This window comes from Bubalus kerabau, chromosome 14, assembly GCF_029407905.1.
Source record: "Bubalus kerabau isolate K-KA32 ecotype Philippines breed swamp buffalo chromosome 14, PCC_UOA_SB_1v2, whole genome shotgun sequence".
In the NCBI taxonomy this organism is placed as follows: Eukaryota; Metazoa; Chordata; class Mammalia; order Artiodactyla; family Bovidae; genus Bubalus; species Bubalus kerabau.
In genome coordinates, this window is record NC_073637.1 from 12,126,750 (window position 1) to 12,148,395 (window position 21,646).

The following is a 21,646-nucleotide window of genomic DNA, read 5'->3' on the forward strand; positions in this document are numbered from 1 at the left end:
TCTGCCTTTTCATATTTTTGACATCCACTGAGACTTGTGCATAAGACAAAGAAAAGAACTATCTGAATTTTTTTAAGCCCTTGAATTCAGGGCATCTAACCATGTGTTTAATGGTGCAACATATTGTTCATTTCAACAGTTAAAGACTTTGAAATAATGACATTACCAAAAGCCCTCATAAATATGGTTTGTGAGATTTTTTAGAAAGGAAACTGTCCTCTTTCCAAGGAAAAGAAATGCTAAGATGGGAGAGAAGTTGGAGAAGGGTGGATACATGTATATGTATGGCAGAGTCCCTTTGCTGTTCACCTGAAACTATCAAAACACTGCTAATCAGCTATACCCCAACACAAAAGATGAAGTTTTTAAGAAAAAGTAACAAGTTTTAAAAATTAAAAACCAAACAGGATTTTAGGAGAAGAGGGAACTAGTAGGTATTAAATACCTACTGTTCTACCTACAACTTCCTAAATAATTCCTGACCCAGGGATTGAACCCACGTCTCCAGCACTGCAGGTGGATTCTTTACCTCTGAGCCACTAGGACATCCTTGTTGTATAGATTAAAGGCATTAATATATGTATATTCCTTAGAAAAGCTCCTGGCACCATCTAATGAGCACAGCCTACGTGTTAGCTGGTTTTACTACTGTAATTTATTTGTTGGGTCAAGAAATATTAATGGAACACCAGCCCTGTGCCAGGAGCGTTGCTCTATGGTAAGGATGTGACACTGAACCGGGCAAGAAGCCTGACCTCAAAGCGCCTGCAGTGCACAGTGGGGGAAAGAAACAATGGCAAAGTCCTGGTGCCCCAGTGCCAGGAAGGGGAGGCACACAGCCCTGTAAAATCTGCTCATCTTCTGATCTCCTGGTGTCAGGCGAAAGGCCTCCCAAAGCATTCAGCTTGGGCTCTGTTTCATCTGCGGAGGGTTCCGGAGAAACCCTGTCCACCTCCCACAAACGTGTGTCTGAACCCGTCCCTTCCCTTCTGTCCCCTGAACCGCAGCTGGAGTACACGGCCCGCCTGGACTTCCTGTGGCGAGTCCAGGCCAAAGAGGAGATCAACGAGATGAAGGAGCTGAGGGAGCACAATGAGAACATGCTGCGGAACATCCTGCCCAGCCACGTGGCCCGCCACTTCCTGGAGAAGGACCGGGACAATGAGGTGAGCCCAGGCTCGTCCGGCCCCCGAGGACGGGCAGCCGCAGGAGGGCTGCGGTGGACACACTGATCCCAAGCGCTCAGAGGGCCCCTGAGCATGGAGACCAGGCCCACTCCCCAGCACTCGGAGACACGCATGTGGCCTCCCCAGCTTCTGGTACCTCATCTGTAAGATGCATGTGATAAGTTTGCTAGCACAAGACTGAGTTGGAATTTTAAAGTTTTACATAGATGTGTGTATATATATATATGGAAATCCAACAATTCCACTTTGGGGTTATGTAACCAACAGGATTGAAAGTAGGGTCACAAGAAGACAGCTGCACATTCATATTCATAGCAACATTATTTATAATAGCGGAATTTGGGGTCATCCAAGACCCCATCAGAAGGTAAATGGACAAGGGAAACGGGGTCTGTACATAGAGTGGAATGCTGTGTGAATACATACAGTGGAATGTTGTTCAGTCTTTGGAAGGAAGTAGATTCTGACACATGCTGCAACATGGATGAAGCCTGAAGACACTACAGCAAGTGAAGTAAGCCTTAGCCATTGACTACAAAAGGGCAGCCTTGTTTGAGCAAAGCGAACTAAACCTTCCTGTTGTCCAAGTCACAACAAACACTCAAAAAACATTTCTCAGGCACAGACTGTGCAATAAACATCTGAAAGGCCCTGGGACGCTTCTGGGGGATTGCCTAGACAAGGGCTTGCCATCATGTAGCTTATATTCAAATGGGGGCAGAGAGGTAGCAGCCCAGTACAGAAGCACACTGTGACGGTGCTGCTGCGATGGGTGGACAATGTTACCGGCTAGTAGCAGCTGGCAAGGGCAGGTGTGATCAGGGGAGATGCCCACACCTGACCTGTGACTAAGTGATAGGAAGGACCAAGTCATCCTGAGAGACTGGGGAGGAGGCAGGACAGTTCAGAAAAGAGAGAACAGCACAAGCAGGGACAAGGTAAGGATGAGCTTGGGGTGCCCACGGAACAGGAAGGCTGGGCTAGGGGATTGTCTCGGTTCCCCAAGGCTGTTATAATAAATACTGCATGACTTAAAGCAACAGAAATGTATTCTCTCACAGTTCTGGCAGCCAGAAATCTGAAATCAGTGCAGTAACATGACCATGCCCTCTCTGAAGTCTCTAGGAAGAATTCTTCCCCCTCTTCCAGCTACTGGTGGCCTCAAGCACTCCTTGGCTTGTGGCCACATCAGTCTAATCTCTGCCTTAGTCACATGACCTTCCCCCTCCTTATAAGGGCATGTGTCCTCTTTTCATATGAGGACACCAGTCGTTAGATTTAGGACTCTCTGTCTCCAGTATGACCTCATCTTAGCTTAGTCACATTTGCAAAGACCTCATTTCCAAATAAGGGCTCAGTCTGAGGTTGTGGAAAGAAAGAAAGGGAAAGTGAAAGTCGCTCAGTCACATCTGACTCTTTGCAACCCCATGGACTATACAGTCCCTGGAATTCTCCAGGCCAGACTACTGGAGTGGGTAGCCTTTCCCTTCTCCAGAGGATCTTCCCAACCGAGGGATCGAACCTAGGTCTCCCACACTGCAGGCAGGTTCTTTACCAGATAAGCCACATGGGAAGCCCAGGTTGTGCGGGGGACATGAATTTGGAACACTTCCCATTCCAAGAATGAAGAGTGATGAGTGACATGAGAAGATCCGGGACCGGGGCCTGGTAGTTGGGTCTTATGGAGTATGGTAGGGTTCGGGGCACCCTTTTGAGTGCTGTATGATCCTTTGGAAAGTGTGTTACCTAATCTGACCAAATGCTAATAGAGTGCGGATAAGAGAGTCACAAAACCAGAAACTAGTTAAGAGAGCCTAAAATAGCCCAGGAAAGGGTCTGATGGGGAGGCCTAAGATGTCACAGTGAGATAGAAGTGGATGAATCCCAGGTACCTTTACAGATTAGAATCAACAGGACTTGATAATGGAGTGGATGTGAAAGATAAGAAATGGAAAAAAAAAAAAAATCAAGCCATTTGGTTCACCCTCTAACCACCTAGAAAAAAGTAACTCAAGAGGGAAATAAAAGATGCCTTTAAAGACCTGAAGGGTGATCACATGAGAGGGACTGACCTTGCTCTGTGAGACTCCAGAGGGCAGACCCAGGGCCCTGGACACCCTCAGGAGATATCTCTGTATTCAGCATTATGTAGAGCCCTGTGGTGATGCAGCCATCAGGCTGAGAGGCCCACAGGCGCAGGGACAACATCAGCCTTGGGCACCACCGACCCTTGGGCCCTGGTGCCCTTACCGGATGGTCTTGCTCATTAAAGGTTTGTGGATGAACTAGAATGGTGAGTTCCTTTGCTGAAACTTTTTAAGTGGCGAGGAGAAGGTCCTTGCCAAGGACACTACAAAGGCAAGGGCAGTTGTCTGGGAGACTGGACCAAGACAACCCTTCCACTAGAGAGTTTCAAACTGAGTCAAACAGGGGATGAAAAACTCATAGAACAAAGATTACAGACTGGCTGATTCTGAGACAAATCTGACCAGCGAGCCAGTGGGCTGGGACAGTGGTCAATTGGTTGTTTTGCTTTTTTGTTTTAATTGGTAGATTCGATGCCTTTAGACATGGGATGGACTCTCCAATTTATCCATCTCTACCCTGACACTTTTGTTACCTGCTGGACCTCTTAAAACATTTGGGGTTGTGACCCCTGCCTTAGGATAGAATTAGGAGAGATCTACAAGGTCCATTTCCCATCCGAGCCTCTGCAAAAGGCCAGTGGGAGAGAAACCAAGAGCATGAGTCATCTGCTGCTTGAATAATCAGCTCTTGATGAACTCACGCCCTTGAGAGTCTGTTGGATGCAGATTAAGGCACCAAACACCCTCAACAGATGGAGTTCTCTGGAATTGAGTTCAAGCCTGGTTTCCTTAGAGCTCCCTAAGGTCAGGGACTTTGTTGCAAGAGCTTCTTGAGGAAGCCAAGAAAGCGAAATGTCGCTGACCGTCAACCGCGACCACTGGAAGGAACAGATGGAATGCTGGAGCCCTCGGAGGGAAGACCCACAAAGAAATGAAAGGAAAGCCACCTGTCAATCAAGACACCAAAACAAGGAGGTATTTGGAACCAGTGGGGAAGAACAGGAATGCACTGGCTGACTTCATCCTGAAAGAAAGGAAACCAACCAGAGATGCCCAGACACCAGGTCATCAGCGATTATTTGAGCCAAACCCCCACTGAGCAAAATAAAGGTCAGGCTCAGCCATCATCACATGGATAAGACATTCTCAATAGAAAGTCTTGTCAAGTTCATTTGTGGTTTTATAAATATTTAAACAGTTTGCACTTGGCTAGGCTTAAACAGAGAAAGTTTTCGCTTTGCCTGGAGGACTTCACATTATGATGCCCTATCATTTACTGAACTCCTACTGTGTGCCAGGTACTGAGACAGGCAATTGATGAAAATGATCTTTCATTCTATTCACAACCTGAAGAGGAGGGTTCTGTGACCTCCACAGTAGTGATGAAGAAACTGGGGCTCAGAGAGGTCCATGGTATGCCTCTGTTGACTTCAGCAAAGCCACAGCTCTGCTCCAGCCCCTCGGATTTCTTCCATCTGTGCCATGTTACCCCTTACTGTGCTGCTGCCGTGGTGCCCCAGGAGTTTGTCAAGATGAGGGAGTGTGTACGTGTGTGTGATGGTTATAGAAGATGTCTATGTGGCATGATTTATATTGTGTAGGTATCTGGAAAGATTGGGATGTGTGTCTGGAAATATGAACGTATGTGTGGAAGAACTTGGTGTGTGTGTGTGTGTGTGTGTGTGTGCACGCGCATGGGCATGTGTGTGTGTGCAGGAGACACAGGCAGAGTGGTGTAACATGTGAAGTAGTGACAGAGACAGGCAGCTATAGCCTGCAAGAATTCCCGATTTCATGCTCTGTTTCCATAAGAGGCATTTTTAGCTCCTTCTCTTGCTACAAATCTGACTGTGATACAAACCTGTGAATATCTGCTTGGGGACATTCGTGACTTTGGGTCCCAGCTTTCAGAGGCGAGGGCAGTGCTCACAGATATGGGCAACAAGGCAGTAAGAATGATTCTCCCCATTTCATCGATGAAGAAACTGAGGCTCAGAGAAGTAAAGGAATTCGCCCAAGGTCACAGCTAGTGTGTAGTGAGCTGGAATTCAAGCCCAGGTGTGCACAACCTCCAAGCCAAATGCTGTGCATTTTCTCCTGCACTTTGCTGTTAGGGGGTGAGTGGCAGAGACGGGGGAGCAGTGACAAGGAATGACGCAAGCCACCCAAGCCTAGGGCAATTGACAGAGCCTTGCCCTTGGGAACATCCTGTCCGAGTCTGTTCCAGCTGTGTCGCCCACGCAGAGGTCCTGGCAGCTTCTGCTATTCTGCTTGACTTTCGGCTTAGAATAGCACTCAGCATGCAGGCAGGGACTCTTGCCGATCAGGCCAGCTGGGCCCGGTCAGCAGTGTCAGGCAGGCGCTCGCTGAGTCCCAGGAAACCTGCTCGCGCATCCCGGCTCTGTTAGAACTTCTGAGAGGACAGTGACAAGGGCAGTTATCTCAGGTGCTGGACAGCCCGTGCCGCACAAATGCCACCTCTGCCCCGAGCTAGCTGTGTGACCCAGGGCAGCTTATGCAACCTCTCTGAATCCATTCTGTCATCCAGCTGAGGAGGAACTAATACCAACCTTGCTGAACTGGTGTGAGAATTAAATTGGGTAAGAAGAACGCATGAAGTGCCCAGCGTGGCCGGCTGTAAGCGGGGCTCAGCATAGAAGAGCCATTTGGTATATTTGAAAATCTGATGCCTGAACTTCAGTCCTGGCTCCTCCTCTCACGACTCTGTGACCATGAATAAATGCCCAACCTCTCTAGAGCTCATTTTCCGCATCTCCACAGTAACAGTATCCCCCAACTTTACGTTACAACATTCGCATGAGTTATTACGCATAAAGGGCTTAAGTGGTGCCTGGCACATTTTACAAGCCCTCTGATTCTTACTGTTGTTAATTCTGAAAATATGAGTCATCATTACTTTTTTCCACCCCCAGCCCCACCTCCCACCTATTCACTCCGTCATTCATTCCCCAAGGATTTCTTGAGGGTCATCCATGTGCCACATGTTATTCTAGATCCTGGGGTTCAAACAAAGAAGAACAAAGAAGACAAAGTCCTGCCTGATATGAGGCACATGTTTTTCTGGGAAAACAGACATTAAAACGAATGAATATGTAACATAGTTATATATTAGTGTTAATGTTCTATGAGGGTGGACGAATCTGAGTTAGAGAATTGTTGTTGTTGTTGTTTAGTCGCTAAGTAATGTCCGACCCTTTGCGATCCCCTGGACTATAGCCTGCCAGGCCCCTCTGTCCACAGGATTGTCCAGGCAAGAATACTAGAGTAGGCTGCCGTTTCTTCCTCCAGGGGATCTCCCACCCCAGAAATCAAACCCGCGTCTCCTAAATTGGCAGGGAGATTCTTTACCACTGAGCCACCTCGGTATCCCCCAGTAAGAGGAAAGCATGTGTGAAAAGGGGGTGTTTACACTGGAGGGTCCTGGAAGTCCTCTCTGAGCACATAGCATTTAAGCTGAGCCCTGAGGATAGATACAAGGCCAGGAGGTATCAGACACCATTTCTCCCCTGCAGAGAGGTGACTTCACTTAGTATAAGACACGCAGGGCTTTGAATCAGACAGGCCTGGGCCAGTGAAAAACCAGACCTGGTTCCCTGGGCAAAATCTTCATTTTGGCTTCCGGGTAGGGGGCAGAGGGTGGAGCATGCAGGCACTCGAATCCTCTGCAAAGCCCAAACCTGTACATCCAGCCAGAGGAGGGTCAGTGAAACAATAATGGGCTTTCTATACTCATCAATACCCCTGCAGTGTGCAGTGTTTTTATCTTTTTAGAACTCAAAATAGAAAGAAACAGATGGCACACTCAGTGTGGTCAATTGGAGCGAGTCAAGTGACAGGATGTCTCTAAAGGTGTGGACAGGTGTGGGCAGGGGTCTGGAGCTCTCCCATGAGCCCCTCCAAGTGCCCCACCCTCTTCTCTCTGTTTGCTTGGAAAGGGAGGGGGCAACCTGCATGGGTCACGGCAGTGACCTTGCAAGCCCTCTGACACCCAGCTGAGGGTTATCAACTGGGGACCCTGGGCTGGAGATCCAGGAACCGGGGGAAGGAGAATGAGGCCAGTATATTATTATTCCTTTGGTCCCCTCCCTTGGGATCCATCTGAGGCTGCCTATGTCCCCCACAGCTCCTCCCAAGGCCACTGCTGGGCCGCCTCCGATGTCAAATCAACATCCTTGTCTCTGGCTCTTCTCATCCCTTTGAGCCCAGGAGGATGGCAGCTCAACTTGCCACAGCTCAACTGCCACGAGCCCTGTTTTCCTGAGGGATTTCTTAGGGGAAACTTGTACTTGACCCTCATCTTCCTAGTTAAGCCCTTTGTAAATTGTTGTCCTTTAATCGCTAAGTCATGTTCGACTCTTTGCGACCCCCTGGACTGTAGCCCGCCAGGCTCCTCTGTCCATGGGATTCTCCAGGCAAGAATACTGGAGTGGGTTGCCATGCCCACCTCCAGGGGATTTTCCCGACCCAGGGGTTGAACCCACATCTCCTGCATTGGTAGGAGGGTTGTTTACTATTCACCTGGGAAGCCCTTTGTAAATTACCCTCCTTGAATTATCTTAATTTGAATGCACCCTTGAATGCGCAACAGAAATGTTGCGTCCCTGGTTGAAGCCACAGGAACAAAGAAGTGGGTAAAGCCTCATAGGGTCAATAGTCTTGGGAACTGGTACCATCCCAGTCCTGAAGGGTCAACGGATAAAGCAGTTCCTGGGACCAGTGAGAGTTGTAGCACTAGGAGAGGGCATCTTGACAGGAGCCGGGCTACCGGGAGGAGGCAGCCACTGCTGACCGTGGAGCAGAGGATCAAGGATGTCACACAGAGCATCTCGGGGAAGCCAGGGTGGCAGCAGAGCAGACATGAGTATCTCCTCTACCCCCGAGGGACCTGAAGTGGGGAACAGGTCTCCCTGGCCGAGGCCACAGGACTACATCTGTAGGCTCATCGTTTCCTCTCTTCACGTGTTCCCAACTTGGCCCACTGAGGAAAGAGCTTCCTGTGACATCTTCCACCCTCTGGGGCAGTGCTACGGAGGGGGCTCTCATCATCACCTATCCCATCTTACCCGCCCTAGTGGACGTGACTGGGGAGACCAGAGTCGTTGGACTACTGTGCTAAGGGCTCGTGAGTCCCTCAGTCTGCCTTATTTCCTCTGGGACCTGTTTGTGCCCAAGGCAAAGAAGTTCTGTCCTTCCACTTGGCCAGCCCAGTAGTGCAGAACCCTCTTGCTACTTGCTAGGATCACAGAATGTGACTGTGTTTGGAGATGGGGTCTTTAAAGGGAGAGGGTAGGGTTCTCATCTACTGTGCCTGGTGTCTTTATAAGAGGAGGAAATTAGGACACAGATACACAGGTAACAGACCTTTTGTGAAGACCCAGGGAGAAGAAGCCATCTGCAAGCCAATGGAGAGCAGCCTCAGAAGGAACCAACCCAGCCAACACCTTGACCTTGAGCTTCTAGCCTCCAGCACTGTGAGAAAGTAAACTTCTGTAGTTTAAGCCACTGCGGCTGCAGCACTTTGTTACAGCAGCTTGAACAAACTAATGCAACTGGTAATTGAGCAAACAGAGATTTTCTTTCCCTCCAAATCGCAGCCATTCAGAGGATGCGGTTCTGTAGGTTTGCTTATGCAGGTTCTCCGACCCATAAAGCAGTCAGGCTTCTCCTTCGGTATCGCTCCATTGTTCAAGGCCAAGGTGAATGACCCAGCCTCAGAAAGCTGTGTACCATAGCTATGCAACTTGGCTACAATCTGCACTGCCCCCCAACCCAACCCAATCCAGCTGGTCACCAACCACCTCTGCACTTTTGAATGAAGATTAGCAAAGCCATCCATTCAGATGTACCCACTCTTAAAGCTCAAGTCAACTGATCATGAATCAGGGACAACCTCTTTCTCAGACCAAGGGCGTAAAAGGTAGAGAAGGCGAGTTCAGGTGTGCTGAGTGGGAAAGACCCTGGACGTCTTTAACTCTGGCTCTTCTGCTGCCAGCTGCATGATCCCAATGTCTTAGGTCATCCATGTCTCATTTTCCTTATCTGTATAATGGGTATAAAAATTATACCTACTTCTCACAGGATTAGTGCAAGAATTAAACCATCGGATTCTATCCAAAAGTGCTTTGTAAAGCTTTAACATTTCCTACACAGGCAACCCACTCCAGTGTTCTTGCCTGGAGAATCCCAGGGACGGGGGAGCCTGGTGGGCTGCTGTCTATGGGGTCGCACAGAGTTGGACACGACTGAAGTGACTCCTGGAGATTGGGAAGATCTCCTGGAGAAGTAAATGGTAATCCACTCCAGTATTCTTGCTTGGAAAAATCCCATGGACGGAGGAGCCTGGTACAGTCCATGGGGCCACAAAGAGTCAGACACAACTGAGCGACTTCACTTTCACTTTAGACCCTGTATAGGGCATGTATGACATTGTAGGCATCCAAAAACTACTAACTGGATGATCTGAACACTTTGAGATGAATGGCATGGAGTCCCTGCCCTTGCGGAGTCCACAGGTAAAGAAAGAGAAGGACATTAAGACGATGCACACGGCAAGGACTCCGGTGTATAGTGACCCAGGTGCCCGCTCAGCCCGAGTCAGCTTCCCACCCCTATCAGTGAATCCGGCAAGTTTTGCAGGAAGATATGATATGTGGGTAGTGAAGGCAGAAAACTCGAGTTAGCCTGGTTAGGGAGGCTCATTGCAGGGAAGGAAGGACATATTCTATCAAAGGACAGACAGTAAAAATGAAAGCATTGAAGAGGATGTGTCTTTGGCTTCTTCCAGAAGCATTCCTTGAGACAAGGGTTCGCGTGCAAGTAAGTATCTTGCTTGGAGGTTGTCCCAGGAAACCCACCCAGGTAGACAGGAGAGGAAGAAGGAAGGTAGGTAGGGAAAGTACAGGAATCCAGTCTTGAGGCGTTGTCAGCCTGGTTAGCTCTGTGGGTGGCTGGAGCTGAATCTCACTGGAGAACCTGGGAAGTGGCGTAGAAAGCGCGCCTCAACGTTCTGCGGCCCAAATTGTGAGGGCGAGGACTCCATCCAGAATCTGTTAAGAGCAGCTTCTTGCTGGGGGCAGGAAGTGGAGGGGGCGGGCATTAGTTTCCTGGAGATTTTAGCCTGCAGCTCACATGGGCAGAGTGCCCTCTAGTGGCCAGAGAAAAACTCCATGCAAAGAAACTCAAGGGCTGGCTGACTGCAGAACCTGGGAAGAGAGAATGCAGGCCAGGCACCTACTGCATCCGCTATCGTGGGCATACAGGAGTACAGATGCTTCGCTGTTTCTGGAACACAAGGTCCAACACAGGGAATTGCAGCCCATGAAGCGGAAGAGATAGGCTGAGGCGAGGGCAGGAATATGTGAATATAGGTCATGCTCCTGTGTTTCAACTTTGTCCTGAGGGCAGTTGGAGGGTTTTAAGAATGGGAAGGGCATGGTCAGTATTGTATCTTTGAAATATCACTCTGGTTGCCATATGGAAGATGCCTTTGAATGAGATAAGACCAGTTCTGAACCCAGGAGGAGGTTCTCATTTTAATTAACAGCCAAGGAAGGGACTTCCATAGTGGTCCAATGGTTAAGACTTTGCCTTCCATTGCAGAAGTTGTGGGTTCAATCCCTGGTCAGGAAACTAAGGTCCCGCATGCCGCACAGTGCAGGCAAAACAAACAAACAAAAACACCTTATAGCTCGGACCGTATTAAAAAAAATCTTTAAAAAAATGTTTAAAAAAAACAGTCAAGGAGGAAAACAGGAAGGACCTGTTTTCCTTTCTATAGAAAGGAATAGTGAGAGGATTAGAAAAAATATGTTGGAGGCAAAAAGAAACCCACCTGGACTTGGCAATTTATTGGATCTGAATATGATGGGAAGAAAAGGTCAAGGATGACTCTAAGGGTATCTAACTTTGACGACTTGTCCAAGCTGGTGCCACCAACCAAGTCAGAGGATGAAGAAACAGGAGCAGGTGTAGGTAGGGAGGACATGCAGTCAGGTGCAGCACTTATAATTTGAGGAGTGTGAAGACAACCCAGCATGAAACAGAGAAGCCTGAAGCCCAAGGAGAACTGACTTGGATATGGGATTCTAGAGACGCACACGCGAATGTTGGTGAAAGGTTGAGGGTGAACAAGATGACCCAGGTGAGTATGGAAACTGTGAACCTTGTAGGGGGTCAGGGACAGAACCGTAACAACAATCACCAACACTGAAGATAGTAGATAAGCCCCCCCTACCCCCCCAAAAAAATCCTTGAAGGGGCCAGGCACAAGGAAAATAGATGTGGTATAACTAGCACAGAGAAGTTGAGAGACCTATGAACTTGGATGTGATCACCACACCAGTTCCCAGGGATGCCCAGGAAGCCTTGGACAGAGATTGGTGTAGTGATGTCCTCATTTTGGCTGGCAATCTGACCTTCCCTAGATTCATTTCATGCGAATGGACACAGGCACTAGAGGCATCTAGTTTGAGAAGTTAGGGTGGAGATGGTTAGTTACAAGTGTCTTCAGCATCCAGAGCACCCTGCAGTTTTTCTTATCGGAGGCACTTAGAGAAAGTGGAGGGGGAGAGGAGAAAGAAAGAAGAAAAAAGAAGGGATCACTATAGGAGGATGAGGTTAAAGAAGTGAGAGGGGGATCCAGAGATGAGGAAGAAGCAGTGATATTCAGCAGGAGAAGGGAAGATGCATTGTCTGGAGTTGAAGCCGAAGAGATGAAAATACAATGAAAGAGATGATTGTATGAGTAAGGAAAGTGAGAGCCTCAGTGTTCTCAATAGCATATCAGACAAGACCATCTACTGAGAAGAATCAAGTGGAGAGTAAAGGTAAGGAGAGCGATTAGAGCTGAGAAGGGCCACTGAGAATAGCAGAAAAGGAAGCTGATCAAGGGCAAAGTGAGGCGCAGGCAGAAATCTGGGCCCAGCTGAGGCTGGAGACCATGGATTTACAAGTTTTCTTTTTCTCGTCATAGTTTTTTTTTTTTTACAGGCTATTAGTACAATGTATTTTTACAATAGTATGCAAAAATTATTTATTTTTTAAAATTTATTTTAATTGGAAGGTAATTACAATATTGTGCTAGCTCTTTGCCATACGTCAACATGAATCAGCCATAGCTTTGCCATTTAAAATTATCAATTGGTCTTAGAATAACACATTAAAATGTTTTGGAAACAAATTCAACACGAAAAGCAAAAAAAAAAAAAAAAAAAGAAGAAGAAGATTGTGAATGTTTAGTCATTAAAATTGGTTTTTTAGTAAGCATTTGTCATTCATGCCCATTTACATGGCATATTATATCATCAAACTCATTTTATGTCAATTTTTAGGCTTCAGTTAGCTCAAGTCAGCGAAATTGACCATGAGCTTTCAATGGTCCCAGCCCTCCTGGTGACGATGCTGAGGTGAGGTGGTGTCAGGGTCCCGCTCTCTGTCCTCTCTGGGCCCCTGTGCATGGCTGCAGGTGCACATACATAGGGAGCGCAGAACTTTGCCTCTGAGGACTGTCTCTGCTTCCTTCTGTGTCTCTGTCCAGGAGCTGTATTCTCAATCCTATGACGCCGTCGGGGTGATGTTTGCCTCCATCCCGGGGTTTGCAGACTTTTACTCTCAGACCGAAATGAACAACCAGGGAGTGGAGTGCCTCCGCCTGCTGAATGAGATCATTGCTGACTTCGATGAGGTAAACGGGAGCCTCCGAAACTTACAGTCTCGAATAAGCACCCTTGCTGTGGTAGCGTTGTGTTGTTCCTCGTAACCAATGTCTGCACTTACAGAATTCCAGACTGCGTTATAGGCACAGACATGTGTCATCTAATTTCATTATCACGTGAGATAAAGGCGGTTGTTTCTCCCTGAGGACCAGGAACGTGAGCTCCAGTGAGGCTAGGAATTTAATCCAGTGTCACGCGACCAGCAAACGGCAAAACCAGGACTTGACTGGAGGCCGGCACTACAAGGCTCTGACATCACAGAGACGGGGCCATTTCTCCATCTGCTCAAACTGCCAAAGATAAAACCATCAATTAGCATTTGCTCACAGACCTCCACAAAATATAAACACACCCCAGATGGTACTTTCTTCTTCCAGTTTCCAAGAATGGGGGAAACACTCATGCTGCACTTTATTTACATTAATGGGCTTTGCAGGAGGGGGTCTTTTCCTCCTCACCACCCCCCAGCTTGATGTAGGACACCCATGTCCATCCACATGCCTAAATCCGAGATGGGAAGTTTCTGAGTAATTGAAAAGATGTCAGGGAAGAAGCCAAGCAAAATTGTGGGTTTAGCTGAAGTCCAGCCTCCTCAGCCTGATCCCCCAGGGAGCTCAGGGCTTTAAATTAAGGTCCACCTTGAGGCAAGGGTTTTGTCCAGCTGTCTAGGTCAGCCATTGGCCATGGGCCACCCCGGTGGGGGGGTGTGATCTTCCAGGCATTGCCAAGAAGAGGGCTCTCAGGGCTATTCCCCGAAATTGGCGTAATAGTACACTGTTAGCAGCCAGCCCTGAGAGCACTCAGGAGAATGAGCCCTTAAAAGAGAGCTGAGCTAGTGTCAACAGCATCTACCCCATCCCCCTAAACAAAGCTCTCTCCCTTAATCCCCACCATCCATCTAGAATGTCCTGTGCAGTCCTGCTTCTTAATAGCTTGGATACGCCCTGCACCATCTCACCAGCAAATGGCCCTTGTCCTGCTTTAGGCCATATTGTTTCTCATCTGAATGACTACAGTCACCTTATCATTCACGCAGATGCATCTGACTATCAGCAACCACCAAAAGCAAGAGTATTTCATCACGTTCCTTTGAAGCCTAAAATCCCTTGGTGGCTCCTCTTTGCCGGTCTTCCCAATAAACAAAGGTGGAAGACAGCATCTCTGTTGGTAGAGATGGAGGTTTGGGGAGGAAAGTTGGAAAGACTAAGAGAAGGAATTGGTCCTTCTAAGGGGTTTCAGCTCAGGAGCAGCAGGAGGAAGAAGGAGATTTGAAGAGAAGGTGAAAGAGAAGAAAGAGGAGAAGCTGAGATGAGAGAGTGGAAGAAAAAGAAGAGGGAGAAAGGTGAGGAAGAAGAGAAGCCACAGAGGAGAAGGAAGAAAGAAGAGAATGTAGTCAACAGGAAGGAAAAATAAGATTCCCTGGCTTGCCAACCCCAGGCACCATCAGCCTTCCTTGCATGGGTCCTTGGATCATCTGGACGTGCCTTCTTTCTTTGTTCTTTGGAATTTTTTTTTCACAGAATAACTTATTTATTTGTGTTATAGCCTATATGCTATAATAAGAAATTATTAATGTGACAAATATATAATGAACTTCCACAAGGCAACAAAAATGAAGTGCAGTAGATAGATGGACAAAGTACATGGTGTTTATAACAGTAATTGGAAAGTTTGGAGATTTGTCAGATCGCATATAGACTCTGCTTGGATGAAGAAGATAATATATTGTTATCTAAAGGATATAGAAAGCAGTGAAGATACACATTGGAGAGACCAGCCTCATCTCCTAGAGAGAAATGTGAGCCTTGGGGGATCTTAAAATTAAAGATAATATTTTACCGTTATTACCAACAGTGCAAGTCAGATTGCTTTCTTTCTTGGGTCCAAAGAGACCCTCTAGATTCTGCCTTGATTGAGCTCCAGCCAGATACCCTTCAGTAACTGGGTTGCTCTTCTTGCTAATGTAATTGCCACAGGAACCTGGCTCAGAGGAAGGCGGAATGTTACCTGGAGCACGCGCTCCAGGACTGGGTTTGTGATAACCCAATGGCAGGACTTCTCATCCCCAGCCTCTGCCTCATCGAAGGCCAAAGAGTCCCTCACAGCTCAGTGCTCCTCACAGAGAACTAATGAAGGCACTGATAAGGAACCCCATTATGGCTCCCGATACTCTTAGCTACACAGTGGATATAAAATGAAGCAGCGAAGCCTCCTAATCAACTTCTGAAGAGGGGACGCCTGGACCAGAAATTGGCCTTCAGCCAAGTAGTTCCGAGGGTTTCTCAGGTGGCTCCAGTGGTAAAGAACCCGCCTACCAATGCAGGAGACATAAGAGACACGGGTTCAATCCCTGGATCAGGAAGATCCCCTGGAGGAGGGCATGGCAACCCACTCCAGTATTCTTGCCTGGAGAATCCCATGGAGAGAGGAGCCTGATGGGCTATAGTCCCTGGGGTTGCACATGACTTAGCGACTAAACAATAGTAACAAGCCAGGTATAGACTAATGGCGCCTTAGACCAGGGTGCTGACATGAAATGCTAAGATTTTAAATACATGCTGACAGTAAAACCAAAAGGAGGTGTTGGATTTTGGAATATTTGCCCTTTCTTCTTAAATCTAATAAGATAGATTGGTTTCTTTCAGAGACTCATAGGAACTGATCTAGTCCTTAGAGTATCTGGTCACACCCGTCTGGGCACCTAACACTTAGCATGTGATCAATAAACATGTGTTGATGGCCTGGATGTTTGATTCTGAGAGAGGAAAGTGGCTACCTCAAGGATGCTAACCCAGCCCGAGGTGGTCCCCACAGTGCGCCAGGGGTCTGTTTCCAGGAGCCCCAGGCTGCTGGAAGCACAGGGACCAGGACTGACACTGTTGTCTGGGTCTGTTTCAGCTGCTCGGTGAAGACCGGTTTCAAGACATTGAAAAGATTAAGACCATTGGTAGTACCTACATGGCCGTGTCAGGCCTGTCACCTGAAAAGCAGGTAAAGGAATGCTCTGGACTCGACCACACCCTCCGGCAGGGACCTCACTGTGGTCATGTCGCTGAAGGTGGGAGAGTGGTGGGCTGTCCACACCAGGAGACTTGGTGACTGGTAGGGAGAAACTCATAAATGGACCTTCTAGGTGCGTGATGTATTTGTTCCCCGTGTAAGCAGGATCCACCGGGTGAAACGATGCTTCTTTATGGTTTAGAAGCCTTTAGGCTTCACTCTGAGACTCACTGTTCACTTGATGTGCAAAATCAGGACTGAGAAATACCGATTATGACTCGGTTGCAGGTGTTGCTAAACCCCTGATCCTAGCCTGTTTTCTTACTCTAATATTTGTTTTCTCCTCCAAAAGTAATGATAAAAATTGTTTTTAAGTGTTTAAAAATTGTTTTTTAAAAATGATAAAAATTGTTTTTAAGTGTTTAAGTGTTTAAAAATTGCAAGTCAGACTTTAAAACATTTTTTATGTGTTTATTTTTTGGCTGCACTGGGTCTTCGTTGCAGCATGCGGGCTTTCTCTCCTTGTGTTGGTGGGGGCTTCTCATTATGGTGGCTTTTCTTGTTGTGGAGCTCGGGCTCTAGGGCACGTGGGCTCAGTAGTCATGGCTCCCGGGCTCCAGTATTAATAGTTTCACTCTTTTGAGAGGTGATTGTGTGCCAGGCACTAGTGTTAAGTGGGAAAACCAACATCTACCCCTCAAGGTCAGTGGATGAATTTACCTGGGATAGAGTCACACTCCCCGCACAAAGCCCTGCCCCTGGTAGGTCCTCTGTAGATGCTTTCTGGATATGGACGTGAACTACCAGGGTCAGGAATCCTCATCCCTCCTCATCCTTCTTTGCTCACTTTCCAACTGAAAACCTAGAAGTGTTGCAAGACTACCCGAGAAAAAACCCTTGATGGTCACTGGGTACGTGTGCACACCAGTCTACTGCAGGGATCCCCAGAGACATCCTCCAGGCCAAGTCCAGCCCACCACCTGTGTTCATAGATAAAGTTTTATTGGAACACAGCCACATGCATTCATTTCTATTTTGTCTATGGCTCCTTTCTGGCCAAAATGGCAGTGTTGGGTAGCTATGACAAAGACCACATGGCCCACAAAACCTAAAATACTTGCTATCTGGCCCTTTCCTGACTGCCAACCTCTGCTCTAGAGAGATACAGAATTTCTTTCACATATACACTGTCATTCAGTCCCCAGGAGGTGAGCAGGGCAACTTGTTTATCCCCACTCTAGAGATGAGGAAACTGAGGCTCAGAAAGCAAATGTCTATGTGAAATATCCCTTAAACAGACACTGTGAGTGCTTCAAAGGAGAGAAACACAGCTCCTAGATTGGAAATATCATGCATATGAACATAGGCGGGTACACACACACACACACACACCTGTGAGCAGCATCAGCCTGAACAGACAAGGCTAAGGGTAGGGAATGGAATCTGAGAGTCACACATAGGACACTCTCTGGAGCAAATCTCCTGGCACCCTGTGATTCTGGACACTGAAGGCTGCACGGCTCACAACCTGTACTTCCCTTGAAGGGGGGTGTGGGTGGAGTTAGGTTAGGACACAGACCAGACCCCTGCAGCAGAAATGATCCTGTTTGCCCCGTCCAATGACGTCTTCTCTCGTGTTCGCTACAGCAATGCGAGGATAAGTGGGGGCATTTGTGCGCCCTGGCCGACTTCTCCCTCGCCCTCACTGAAAGCATCCAGGAGATCAACAAGCATTCCTTCAACAATTTCGAGCTCCGGATTGGTGAGTAGCAGCTGGAAGGCTGGCTGGCCTCGCTCCATTGAGCCCTCCCGTGCCCTGGGCATCAAGCCAGGGGCGCTTTTTCCCGCAAGAATACAGCAGAGCCAGTGTGACCTGGCCAAGGACAGGCCCATCTGGGCTTCTTCTTGCTCAAGATGCTGGAAGTAGGGGAAGGATTCTGGCCTGTGTGCAGAAATACCAAGAATATGATAGACCATGGCTCCTCCCTCCTCCAGCTTATCTGGAATCCCACCCATGCAAGGCCTTGGGTAGAGAGAAAGCTGACTGTCAATCATTTCCCTCTGTCTCACCTGATGCTAGGGGTCAGTGCATTGCCCTGTGGTTCTTCTGGGGTTTTGCCTTGAGCCAAAAGCCAGGATTCTGTTCCTGAGGATGTCAGATGCTGAATTGAGCCCGGGACTGGCAGATAGCATTAGAGTTCTTCACTCAGCCACACGGCTCAGCGTTTTTGGGCTTTGGGACACCCTTGTTGCAAAACAACAACACAATACTCACAGTGATGTGATAATAGTCATTCACAATTCATATAACTTGTTAATTTTTTCAGCATCTCTACTAAGCCTGGGGGCAGCGGGGGGTGGGCGGGTGCTCCTAAAGTACAGTCTAAAAGTGAACATGTTAGTCGCTCAGTTGTGGCCGACTCTTTGCGACCCCATGGACTGTAGCCCACCAGGCTCCTCTGTCCATGGGATTCTCCATGCAAGAATACTGGAGTGGGTTGCCATTTCCTTCTCCAGATGGTCTTCCCAACCCAGGGATCGAACCTGGGTCTCCTGCACTGCAGGCAGATTTACCATCTGAGCCACCTGGGAAGCCCAATCTGAAAGCCCCTGCTTAGTCCACATTCACATTGTATAGGTGGGTAAACTCAGGCCCAGAGAAGGGGAGCAGCTAGCCTCAAATCACATGGCCAAATGGTCCTCCAGCAGCAGCTCCAGGATTTCCTTACTGAGACCAGTGACCTTCTGGGGGCCAGTGTGCAATCTAAAAACAAATGTTCTTGCAGTCCTCGTGTCTGAGATACCCTCTGGCTGGTGTGCCATTTTACTTTCTTGGTTCTGCTTTAGTAGCTTTCAAGTATAAAAGGTCGAGTAATAGCCATGCCTGACTTGTCAGATCTAAGGACTCCCTTTGTTCACTGGAATAAAGCAGTGATATTTTATGTTTTGATCGATGGATGGGTTGTTCAGGGCTTGTTTCCACATCTTTCAAGGGCCCTACATGTCCTTTCTGAAATCGCTGAATACATGATCGAACCAGAAATAAAAAGAACTATAACCCTGAGCAAAGGCTCTGTAATTTCAGGAGATGTTGCTAAGATTAAGGCCAACCTGTACTTTACACTGGAGGCATAGTTTGGAATTTAGAAAATTATGTTCCCAATGGGATTGGGCACCTCAGTTTGTGTTTCGGGTCTGCTGTAACCAGCTCTATGACTTGGGCAAGTCTTTTTAATCCTCTGGGACTGCCCTGCTCTGGTGGTCCAGTGGATAAGACTCCCCACTTCCACTGCAGGGGGCACAGGTTCAATTCCCTGTCAGGGAACTAAGATTCCAAATGCCTCAAGGTGCGGCCCAAACTTAGAAAACAAAAACAAAACTCGCTGAGTGTCAGCTTTATCCTGTATAAACTGGGTTTTATATTGTTACCTCACAGTAGTAAGATGAGATGAAAATAGGTGGCCCAGTGGTAAAGACTCTGCCTGCCAATGCAGGAGCCACAGAAGATGTGGGTTTGATCCCTGGGTCAGGAAGATCCCCTGGAGGAAGGCATGGCAACCCACTCCAGTATTCTTGCCTGGAGTATCCCATGGACAGAGGAGCCTGGTGGGCTACAGTCCATGGGGTCGCAGGGTCGGACATGGCTAAACACACACACATGCACACACACGCTCCCGGGCGGAGGCAGCTCCCTCCGAGACCTCCCTCTTCTCTCTTCTCTCACTCCTTTGCTTCCCTCACAGGCATCAGCCACGGCTCAGTGGTAGCCGGCGTCATCGGCGCTAAGAAACCACAGTACGACATTTGGGGCAAAACCGTGAACCTGGCGAGTCGGATGGACAGCACAGGGGTCAGCGGCAGGATCCAGGTCCCGGAGGAGACCTACCTCATCCTGAAGGACCAGGGCTTTGCCTTTGACTACCGAGGGGAGATCTACGTGAAGGGCATTAGCGAACAGGAAGGGAAAATCAAAACGTACTTTCTCCTGGGAAGAGTCCAGCCCAACCCCTTCATCCTGCCCCCCAGGAGACTGCCCGGGCAGTACTCCTTGGCCGCAGTCGTCCTGGGCCTCGTCCAGTCCCTCAACAGGCAGAGGCAGAAGCAGCTGCTGAACGAGAACAACAACACGGGCATTATCAAGGGCCACTACAACCGGCGGACTTTGCTGACACCCAGCGGGCCAGAGCCGGGAGCCCCAGCCGAAGGCGCCGACAAGTCCGAGTTGCCATAAATGCATTTTCTTTGTTTCTTTTTTTGTATTTCTTTTATATATAAAATAAATATACTAATAAAAAGGTTTAATTTTTTTTAGAACAAGGATGGTTTCGTTGGTCTCTGGATGCTCTAGATCGAAGACACGATCTGAGTTTCTCTCCCGTCACAGACATTTCTTCATCGTCTCTTACGTACATGGTTTATTGGGAAGTGAATATAAGTAAGACCTTGTCCTTGACCTTCAGAGGCTCACAATGGACTGTGAAAAGAGAGACCTGTAAACAGAGACTCAATATAGTGGGATCTGCATAAAGAGCTCCTGCTTATACAGCGCTTGTCATGTGCCTGGTACATGATAATTTTAATGGATAATATTCCTATAAACCAATACATAATACTCTGCTTTCAGAGTATTTAGGGGCTTCCCTGGTGGCACTGAAAAGTGAAAGTGAGGTGAAAGTGAAAGCTGCTCAGTCATGTCGGACTCTTCGTGATGCCATGGACTGTACAGTCCATGGAATTCTTCAGGCCAGAATACTGGAGTGGGTAGCCTTTTCCTTCCCTAGGGGATCTTCCCAATCCAGGGATCAAACCCAGGTCTCCCGCATTGTAGGCAGATTCTTTACCAGCTGAGCCACCAGGGAAGCCCAAGAATACTGGAGTGGGTAGCCTGTCTCTTCTCCAGTGGATCTTCCTGACCAAGGAATTGAACCAGGACCTCCTGCATTGCAGGCAGATTCTTTACCAACTGAACTATCAGGGAAGCCCTCCTGGTGGCACTAGTGGTAAAGAACCCACCTGCCAATGCAGGAAACGCAAGAGATGCCAAGTTTGATCTCTGGGTTGGGAAGATCCTCTGGAGTAGGAAATGGCAGTCCACTCCAGTATCTTGCCTGGAGAATCCCATGGACAGAGGAGCCTAGTTGGCTACAGTCCCTGGGGTCGAGAAGAATCAGACATGACTAAGCATGAAACACTGCTTTCAGAGAGGGGTAGAGGCGATGAGAAAAAAATTATGTAGGACAATTGTGATAAAGAATTGAAGATCATGGACTTCCCTGGCAGTCCAGTGGTTAAGACACTGCTTTTCCAATGCAGGGGACACAGGTTTGATCCCTGGTCAGGGAACTAAGATCCCACATGCTGTGGCCAAAAAAAAAAGAAAAGAATTGGAGGTCAAGCATGTTCTTTGAACTGAAGGCAACAGGGAAGGCATCTTTGAGGATATGCTGCTAAAGATTAGCCCTAAATGATGAGAAGGAGGAAAGCCATAGAACCTGGGAGAAAAGTGACCCAAGCAGAAGGAACAGCAAGTGCAAATGCCCTGAGGGGGGATCAAGACCACTGGATCAGATGGAAGCACAGGGAGCAGGCAGCAGGTGGGCGAGCAGGTTCAGGCAGGTGTACTGTTTCCTGGGAAGAC

At 48.1% G+C, this 21,646-nt stretch overlaps 1 protein-coding gene across 1 annotated transcript in view; it reads left to right on the top strand.

The window, feature by feature from the left end:
- The window catches only part of ADCY8 (adenylate cyclase 8), a 229,587-nt gene extending 209,312 nt beyond the window's left edge, over positions 1–20,275 (top strand). Inside the window, exons 14-18 of the mRNA XM_055545749.1 lie at positions 1,008–1,166; positions 12,831–12,977; positions 15,907–15,999; positions 17,656–17,770; positions 19,752–20,275. Coding sequence (XP_055401724.1) covers positions 1,008–1,166; positions 12,831–12,977; positions 15,907–15,999; positions 17,656–17,770; positions 19,752–20,239 — 1,002 coding nt within the window. The 3' untranslated portion in view covers positions 20,240–20,275. The remainder of the gene's footprint in view (positions 1–1,007; positions 1,167–12,830; positions 12,978–15,906; positions 16,000–17,655; positions 17,771–19,751) is intronic.
- Positions 20,276–21,646: the final 1,371 nt, after the last annotated feature.